General features: G+C 27.8%; 1 protein-coding gene across 1 annotated transcript in view; it reads right to left on the reverse strand.

Moving 5' to 3' along the window:
• The window catches only part of LOC129757897 (fatty acyl-CoA reductase wat-like), a 17,171-nt gene extending 9,276 nt beyond the window's left edge, over positions 1-7,895 (reverse strand). The window contains exons 1-2 of the mRNA XM_055755272.1: positions 7,658-7,895; positions 6,994-7,592 (exon numbers count right to left, since the gene is read on the reverse strand). Of these exons, the coding sequence (XP_055611247.1) occupies positions 6,994-7,592; positions 7,658-7,842 (784 nt within the window). The 5' untranslated portion in view covers positions 7,843-7,895. The remainder of the gene's footprint in view (positions 1-6,993; positions 7,593-7,657) is intronic.
• Between the last annotated feature and the right edge of the window lie 2,096 nt (positions 7,896-9,991).

Raw genomic sequence — 9,991 nt, forward strand, 5'->3', positions numbered from 1 at the left:
TTTTTGTCATTTTTGTCATTTTTTGTCATTTTTGTCATTTTTGTCATTTTTGTCATTTTTGTCATTTTTTGTCATTTTTGTCATTTTTGTCATTTTTGTCATTTTTGTCATTTTTGTCATTTTTGTCATTTTTGTCATTTTTGTCATTTTTGTCATTTTTGTCATTTTTGTCATTTTTGTCATTTTTGTCATTTTTGTCATTTTAGTCATTTTAGTCATTTTAGTCATTTTTGTCATTTTTGTCATTTTTGTCATTTTTGTCATTTTTGTCATTTTTGTCATTTTTGTCATTTTTGTCATTTTTGTCATTTTTGTCATTTTTGTCATTTTTGTCATTTTTGTCATTTTTGTCATTTTTGTCATTTTTGTCATTTTTGTCATTTTTGTCATTTTTGTCATTTTTGTCATTTTTGTCATTTTTGTCATTTTAGTCATTTTAGTCATTTTTAGTCATTTTTGTCATTTTTGTCATTTTTGTCATTTTTTGTCATTTTTGTCATTTTTGTCATTTTTGTCATTTTTTGTCATTTTTGTCATTTTTGTCATTTTTGTCATTTTTGTCATTTTTGTCATTTTTGTCATTTTTGTCATTTTTGTCATTTTTGTCATTTTTGTCATTTTTGTCATTTTTGTCATTTTTGTCATTTTTGTCATTTTGTCATTTTTTGTCATTTTTGTCATTTTTGTCATTTTTGTCATTTTTGTCATTTTTGTCATTTTTGTCATTTTTGTCATTTTTGTCATTTTTGTCATTTTTGTCATTTTTTGTCATTTTTGTCATTTTTGTCATTTTTGTCATTTTTGTCATTTTTGTCATTTTTGTCATTTTTGTCATTTTTGTCATTTTTGTCATTTTTGTCATTTTTGTCATTTTTGTCATTTTTTGTCATTTTTGTCATTTTTGTCATTTTTGTCATTTTTTGTCATTTTTGTCATTTTTGTCATTTTTGTCATTTTTGTCATTTTTGTCATTTTTGTCATTTTTGTCATTTTTGTCATTTTTGTCATTTTTGTCATTTTTGTCATTTTTGTCATTTTTGTCATTTTTGTCATTTTTGTCATTTTTGTCATTTTTGTCATTTTTGTCATTTTTGTCATTTTTGTCATTTTAGTCATTTTAGTCATTTTAGTCATTTTTGTCATTTTTGTCATTTTTGTCATTTTTGTCATTTTTGTCATTTTTGTCATTTTTGTCATTTTTGTCATTTTTGTCATTTTTGTCATTTTTTGTCATTTTTGTCATTTTTTGTCATTTTTGTCATTTTTGTCATTTTTGTCATTTTTGTCATTTTTTGTCATTTTTGTCATTTTTGTCATTTTTGTCATTTTTGTCATTTTTGTCATTTTTGTCATTTTTGTCATTTTTGTCATTTTTTGTCATTTTTGTCATTTTTGTCATTTTTGTCATTTTTGTCATTTTTGTCATTTTTGTCATTTTTGTCATTTTTGTCATTTTTGTCATTTTTGTCATTTTTGTCATTTTTGTCATTTTTGTCATTTTTGTCATTTTTGTCATTTTTGTCATTTTTGTCATTTTTGTCATTTTTGTCATTTTTGTCATTTTTGTCATTTTTGTCATTTTTGTCATTTTTGTCATTTTTGTCATTTTTGTCATTTTTGTCATTTTTGTCATTTTTGTCATTTTTGTCATTTTTGTCATTTTTGTCATTTTTGTCATTTTTGTCATTTTTGTCATTTTTGTCATTTTTGTCATTTTTGTCATTTTTGTCATTTTTGTCATTTTTGTCATTTTTGTCATTTTTTGTCATTTTTGTCATTTTTGTCATTTTTGTCATTTTTGTCATTTTTTGTCATTTTTGTCATTTTTGTCATTTTTGTCATTTTTGTCATTTTTGTCATTTTTGTCATTTTTGTCATTTTTGTCATTTTTTGTCATTTTTGTCATTTTTGTCATTTTTGTCATTTTTGTCATTTTTGTCATTTTTGTCATTTTTGTCATTTTTGTCATTTTTGTCATTTTTGTCATTTTTGTCATTTTTTGTCATTTTTGTCATTTTTGTCATTTTTGTCATTTTTGTCATTTTTGTCATTTTTGTCATTTTTGTCATTTTTGTCATTTTTTGTCATTTTTGTCATTTTTGTCATTTTTGTCATTTTTGTCATTTTTTGTCATTTTTGTCATTTTTGTCATTTTTGTCATTTTTGTCATTTTTTGTCATTTTTGTCATTTTTGTCATTTTTGTCATTTTTGTCATTTTTGTCATTTTTGTCATTTTTGTCATTTTTGTCATTTTTGTCATTTTTGTCATTTTTGTCATTTTTGTCATTTTTGTCATTTTTGTCATTTTTGTCATTTTTGTCATTTTTGTCATTTTTGTCATTTTTGTCATTTTTGTCATTTTTGTCATTTTTGTCATTTTTGTCATTTTTGTCATTTTTGTCATTTTTGTCATTTTTGTCATTTTTGTCATTTTTTGTCATTTTTTGTCATTTTTGTCATTTTTGTCATTTTTGTCATTTTTGTCATTTTTGTCATTTTTGTCATTTTTTGTCATTTTTGTCATTTTTGTCATTTTTGTCATTTTTGTCATTTTTGTCATTTTTGTCATTTTTGTCATTTTTGTCATTTTTGTCATTTTTGTCATTTTTGTCATTTTTGTCATTTTTGTCATTTTTGTCATTTTTGTCATTTTTGTCATTTTTTGTCATTTTTGTCATTTTTGTCATTTTTGTCATTTTTGTCATTTTTGTCATTTTTGTCATTTTTGTCATTTTTGTCATTTTTTGTCATTTTTGTCATTTTTGTCATTTTTGTCATTTTTGTCATTTTTTGTCATTTTTGTCATTTTTGTCATTTTTGTCATTTTTGTCATTTTTTGTCATTTTTGTCATTTTTTGTCATTTTTGTCATTTTTGTCATTTTTTGTCATTTTTGTCATTTTTGTCATTTTTGTCATTTTTGTCATTTTTGTCATTTTTGTCATTTTTGTCATTTTTGTCATTTTTGTCATTTTGTCTTTTGTCATTTTTGTCATTTTTGTCATTTTTGTCATTTTTGTCATTTTTGTCATTTTTGTCATTTTTGTCATTTTTGTCATTTTTGTCATTTTTGTCATTTTTGTCATTTTTGTCATTTTTTGTCATTTTTGTCATTTTTGTCATTTTTGTCATTTTTGTCATTTTTGTCATTTTTGTCATTTTTGTCATTTTTTGTCATTTTTGTCATTTTTGTCATTTTTGTCATTTTTGTCATTTTTGTCATTTTTGTCATTTTTGTCATTTTTGTCATTTTTGTCATTTTTGTCATTTTTGTCATTTTTGTCATTTTTGTCATTTTTGTCATTTTTGTCATTTTTGTCATTTTTGTCATTTTTGTCATTTTTGTCATTTTTGTCATTTTTGTCATTTTTGTCATTTTTGTCATTTTTGTCATTTTTGTCATTTTTGTCATTTTTTGTCATTTTTGTCATTTTTTGTCATTTTTGTCATTTTTGTCATTTTTGTCATTTTTGTCATTTTTGTCATTTTTGTCATTTTTGTCATTTTTGTCATTTTTGTCATTTTTGTCATTTTTGTCATTTTTGTCATTTTTGTCATTTTTGTCATTTTTGTCATTTTTGTCATTTTTGTCATTTTTTGTCATTTTTGTCATTTTTGTCATTTTTGTCATTTTTGTCATTTTTGTCATTTTTGTCATTTTTGTCATTTTTGTCATTTTTTGTCATTTTTGTCATTTTTGTCATTTTTGTCATTTTTGTCATTTTTGTCATTTTTGTCATTTTTGTCATTTTTGTCATTTTTGTCATTTTTGTCATTTTTGTCATTTTTGTCATTTTTGTCATTTTTGTCATTTTTGTCATTTTTGTCATTTTTGTCATTTTTGTCATTTTTGTCATTTTTGTCATTTTTGTCATTTTTGTCATTTTTGTCATTTTTGTCATTTTTGTCATTTTTGTCATTTTTGTCATTTTTGTCATTTTTGTCATTTTTGTCATTTTTGTCATTTTTGTCATTTTTGTCATTTTTGTCATTTTTGTCATTTTTGTCATTTTTGTCATTTTTGTCATTTTTGTCATTTTTGTCATTTTTGTCATTTTTGTCATTTTTGTCATTTTTGTCATTTTTGTCATTTTGGTTATTTTTTGTCAAGAGCAAAAGATAGTTTATCACCTTTTACCTTCTCGGTTTTATTGAATTTTCCGAAAAAAAATTACTTGATTTATAGGTTTTGCGCAGTGATATGGTATGCAATTTTGTTGCATATAAGCTTTCGTTCATTTTTGTCATTTTTGTCATTTTTGTCATTTTTGTCATTTTTGTCATTTTTGTCATTTTTGTCATTTTTGTCATTTTTGTCATTTTTGTCATTTTTGTCATTTTTGTCATTTTTGTCATTTTTGTCATTTTTGTCATTTTTGTCATTTTTGTCATTTTTGTCATTTTTGTCATTTTTGTCATTTTTGTCATTTTTGTCATTTTTGTCATTTTTGTCATTTTTGTCATTTTTGTCATTTTTGTCATTTTTGTCATTTTTGTCATTTTTGTCATTTTTGTCATTTTTGTCATTTTTGTCATTTTTGTCATTTTTGTCATTTTTGTCATTTTTGTCATTTTTGTCATTTTTGTCATTTTTGTCATTTTTGTCATTTTTGTCATTTTTGTCATTTTTGTCATTTTTGTCATTTTTGTCATTTTTGTCATTTTTGTCATTTTTGTCATTTTTGTCATTTTTGTCATTTTTGTCATTTTTGTCATTTTTGTCATTTTTGTCATTTTTGTCATTTTTGTCATTTTTGTCATTTTTGTCATTTTTGTCATTTTTGTCATTTTTGTCATTTTTGTCATTTTTGTCATTTTTGTCATTTTTGTCATTTTTGTCATTTTTGTCATTTTTGTCATTTTTGTCATTTTTGTCATTTTTGTCATTTTTGTCATTTTTGTCATTTTTGTCATTTTTGTCATTTTTGTCATTTTTGTCATTTTTGTCATTTTTGTCATTTTTGTCATTTTTGTCATTTTTGTCATTTTTGTCATTTTTGTCATTTTTGTCATTTTTGTCATTTTTGTCATTTTTGTCATTTTGGTTATTTTTTGTCAAGAGCAAAAGATAGTTTATCACCTTTTACCTTCTCGGTTTTATTGAATTTTCCGAAAAAAAATTACTTGATTTATAGGTTTTGCGCAGTGATATGGTATGCAATTTTGTTGCATATAAGCTTTCGTTCATTTTTGTCATTTTTGTCATTTTTGTCATTTTTGTCATTTTTGTCATTTTTGTCATTTTTGTCATTTTTGTCATTTTTGTCATTTTTGTCATTTTTGTCATTTTTGTCATTTTTGTCATTTTTGTCATTTTTGTCATTTTTGTCATTTTTGTCATTTTTGTCATTTTTGTCATTTTTGTCATTTTTGTCATTTTTGTCATTTTTGTCATTTTTGTCATTTTTGTCATTTTTGTCATTTTTGTCATTTTTGTCATTTTTGTCATTTTTGTCATTTTTGTCATTTTTGTCATTTTTGTCATTTTTGTCATTTTTGTCATTTTTGTCATTTTTGTCATTTTTGTCATTTTTGTCATTTTGTCATTTCTGTCATTTTGGTTATTTTTTGTCAAGAGCAAAAGATAGTTTATCACCTTTTACCTTCTCGGTTTTATTGAATTTTCCGAAAAAAAATTACTTGATTTATAGGTTTTGCGCAGTGATATGGTATGCAATTTTGTTGCATATAAGCTTTCGTTCAATGTATTCCAATTTATTAGTTTTGTTGTCATTTTTTTTATTATCCCCCGTCACGATGTTCTAACTCCGAGTGACAAAACAAGGATTTGAAATTTGTTCCAGCTTTATTTGAGGGCCTCTGAAAAAATTTAAAATCTTATTCAAAATGCACTTGAAAAAAAATGTTATATGGGGCTTGAAACAATTTTTGATTTTCATAAAGAAAAAAAAACATTTCGAAACATTTTTTTTAAACATTGCGGACCAAATTCGAGATATCTCACCAGCAAACATTTTTGTAGGTATATTTCAAAACAACCTAGTTATACGTTTCATATATTTTACAGAATGATCGTATAAAACTCGAAAAAACAGCATTTTCCTATCAAAGTAAAGGCAATATACATACATACTTTTAAATTCTGTTTAGAGCGAGCAGAACTATACTAATTGGAAAATATTCAACACTGAGAATTCAACACATCCTGAAAGAAAGCAAGAAAGCGCAAGTTTGACTCTCATTTCATGCAAACCATTGCCAGCGACAATATTTGCTGTTTCTCTTATTGGAAAATTCTTTCAGATACATCATCTGATTTTTAGTAATCTAGTTGCACTGCAACTTGCAGAGAGAACGACAAGGTTTTTTCTCACTTGAATCCCGTGCGGGGGAACAAATTTGCAAACATGGCGGAATTTTTCTCATATCCGATCTAAACCGATTTAAAGTGATCATTCTTACGATTGTTTACATATTTGGTAGGAATTGCGATTCGCATCAACATTATCAACGACTTAATCTATCATTTCTAATACGATTTTATGTTCACTGGGTCGTTTTTTTGCTCGCCGTAAGTGTGCTACACTTAGAAACATAACTCAAATGTTTTTCATTTTTTTAGTAAACTTGTTTCGACAAAATTAAACACAACACATGCCGTAACGCAAAAAAGCTAAATTTGTGAAATTTCTTTCAATGATTTCTGAGGTTTGGAGTGCCAAATTTTGGTGTATCTCGGCTTAAATTTTTTTTGTGGTCCGTAATGTGTAAAATAAAGCCAACGATTTTTCGATTCAATCCCAGGAATTTCATCGTTTCGATTAGTTTTAACTTTATCCCGGATACAATATTTAAAAAAAATCGAAAGACCTTTTTCCCACCCAGCTAAAAAAAAAAAAAATCACAGACCTTAATTTTTGAAAGAAAAAAAACAATTTTTTAAAAACTAAATAATTCTGCTGATGATTGTAACGTGCTTATAAACATAAGAGCAAAGTGTAGCTTCTAGTTGAACTTATTTGGAAAACTTACCAATTGATGGTCGAATCATTCCGACGGGAATGCGATCCGAGTATTGGTAAACCAAATTCTCAGCCAGAGATTTGGTAAAGGCATAGGTATTGGGCCACGGTTCGATGAGCTTTTTTCCGACGATTTCAAAATTCACATCTAGCTCCTTCTGCTCCACCATTTTGATCAACAGAAACGGATCCACGACCGGTGGGTAAAACTTTTCTTCAATTCTCTCCCGATTGCACTGGGAAAAAGCCGTTGAAACGTACACAAATGACTTGATGTTTTTGGTATGTTCTGCTATTTTGAGGATTTCGTGCGTTCCCCTCACATTAGTTTCAACTGCTTCCTTGAGAGATTCGTCAAACCGAACATCGGCAGCCGCGTGGATGAATACGTTTGCATTGCTATGGATATAGGACAGATCATCGTTGCTGATGCCCAACTGATGTTTGCTAACGTCTCCATCGATGATTTTGATTTTCTGAAGGTAGAATTCCGGATCTTTGTGATAACTAGTGAAAACGGGCTCTTTTTCCAGAATAGCTGTCAGCCGCTCGATTGGAGTTTTTCCTTTCTTGCCACGAGAAAGGAGTAAAATTTCCGCAACACCACATCTATGAAAAACACCTTTAGTACTTTAACAATTTGAAGTTGATGGAATGTATTAGAATCTACTAACTGTATCAATTTCTCGATGTATAACTTTCCCAGGAATCCCAATCCACCGGTTAGGAAAACTGTCGATCCCTGGTAGAATTCCCGAACCGGGGAGTCGTATTTTGCCGCTTCATTGGCATTGATATCGACAGCTGGAGTCGGATCATCCGGTTGAGGAATTTCTTCGATAATTTCGATATCGTCCATGGCTGAACTCCGTATGGCAACGTTCGTACGACTGATTGGCCATTCCCCAGCTGGGTGGCAGGTTCTACTGGGTTGATCTACATTTTTTACGGGTAATGAATTCACTCATTTACATGCCCTCAGTCATTCTGAACTGGATTTCGGCACCGTGTCGTTTGGTGCTGTAACGTATTCCCAAATGCTAGTATTACTGCATGTTTCATGAGAGGTGCACCGAACTTGTTGGAAAAGAACATTCCGGTGGAATAGAAAAATACTCTCACCAATCACAGTCAAACTTAAACTGGGTCTCAGACTTAAAAGCATATATATTTTAAAAGTCGACTAATTGGGTTAGAAAGATGATAGCTTATCAGCTATGATGGTGTATGAATAAATAATTATATCACATGAAAACAATGAAATTAAAGTTCTCACCACAGAAAGGGTCATTTGAGGCTGTTTAATAATTGTAGCATTGTGCTTGCTATTTTCCTTCGAATACTACTGCATTAAAAAATTGGGATTTCTGAAAATTTGTCACATTATAAATGAGACTCTCCCCTTTTCAGCGCACTATTTAGGGGAAAAAAGATGGGCTAGAACATTCTTTTTTATCATTTGCGAAAAAATACACGAGCGAAATTTTCAAACGCATTTTGTCGAACTGTTTTCATTACCAATTTTCATTTACGTCATATACTTTTGTTTCATAACTTTAAAACCATTAGCGTGTTCCAGCGAGAGTGGCCTTTGTCACCTTGCCTAATTAACTATTCAGTTGGCACGCGCGCCGACTATTTAAATCCTACAAATGTTTCTAGATATGTAAAACGAGGTTACTTTTTGGAATCATTTAATATAACAAACCAATTCAAGAGAGAAATTAAACAATATAAAAACGTCAATTAGAGTTCTGCCTTTGAAGTAGAAAAGTTCTTTAATATGGGTGTTTTGCAACAAACATAACTCGTTTTGTTGAAATTGAATTGAATATTTTTTTATTGATATGAATTCAGATAGATTAAAAGCTCACTGTTAAACAATAAAAGTGCTTAGTTTTACAGTCCACAGCTGGTTGGTTTATTTCTAATCAAAGTGATCAATTTGTTTTGAAGAGACTGATAGGGTGACCAATTTGGGTTCTGATTCTTAGAACTTCAACGTATTGAGGACCAAATGTACTTTAAGCTTATCATAACACAACTACTCTAAAAATAAAAGTTTATTTATCTTATAACTAGCTGACCCGTTGTGCTTTGCTACACCTTCCGGAAATAAATGTAATTTGTAAAAATTTATTCAAATTTAGATTTTAGAGAGCATTTTTTTAAATCAAACCTCATCATACTTCAGAACCAACAACTTTAAAATGAGAGCTGCAACTGCAGTTCTGAATTGCAATTCAAAGATGGTATATTATTTACTGAAACTTGATCTCGAAACTCGTTTTTCAAGATCTGAAATTTGTACTCTGTACCCAAAAAAACCTTTTTAAATATGGTCCTTTCTTTGAAAAGCTCTTTATCTTAAATTTACATGGGAGCTCTCCCATCTTTTCCAATTTTGTCCCCCACTGCTTGAAGATGGTAGGCAAATTTAACCGGCTTGAGACCCAAGCAGCACTTATCATGGTAATGAAAAATATATTAAATTAGTTATGTATTAGATACAGTGCAAATTTCTTTATTTTTTAAATAAATTTACTGCGGCAAAAATATGAATATTTAAAAAAATATCAGTTGCATCACTTAATAAGTTCTCAGCGTTTTTTTTATTTTCTCTTTGAAAGTCAAATATTCAAAAATGTTGGCAAAAACAAATTTCTTAATTTACTTTTGTCCCGTATATTGGGGCAAGTGTCAATGCAATGCTTATTTACAGATGCGTCAGAGTAATGGCTTAAAATGGATTTAATACGAATTCCTGTTTTATGTTCTATCAAGTTTCACTGATATATCTGCAGTATTCCTGCAGAATAAATTTATGTTTGTTACTCCACTTTTAACGAATGCTGTTCAAAGGGAATGACCTTCATTTACAAAGACATTTAAGAATTTTAAATATTCGCTTCAGTTTCAACATTCGGAATACCCTTTCTGATCTTTCCAACATATTGAATAATTTTGAAGATGAATTTCTTAAAATTTCGACGTTTACCCTTGTCCCA

Source organism: Uranotaenia lowii, chromosome 3 (genome assembly GCF_029784155.1).
Source record: "Uranotaenia lowii strain MFRU-FL chromosome 3, ASM2978415v1, whole genome shotgun sequence".
Classification (NCBI taxonomy): domain Eukaryota; kingdom Metazoa; phylum Arthropoda; class Insecta; order Diptera; family Culicidae; genus Uranotaenia; species Uranotaenia lowii.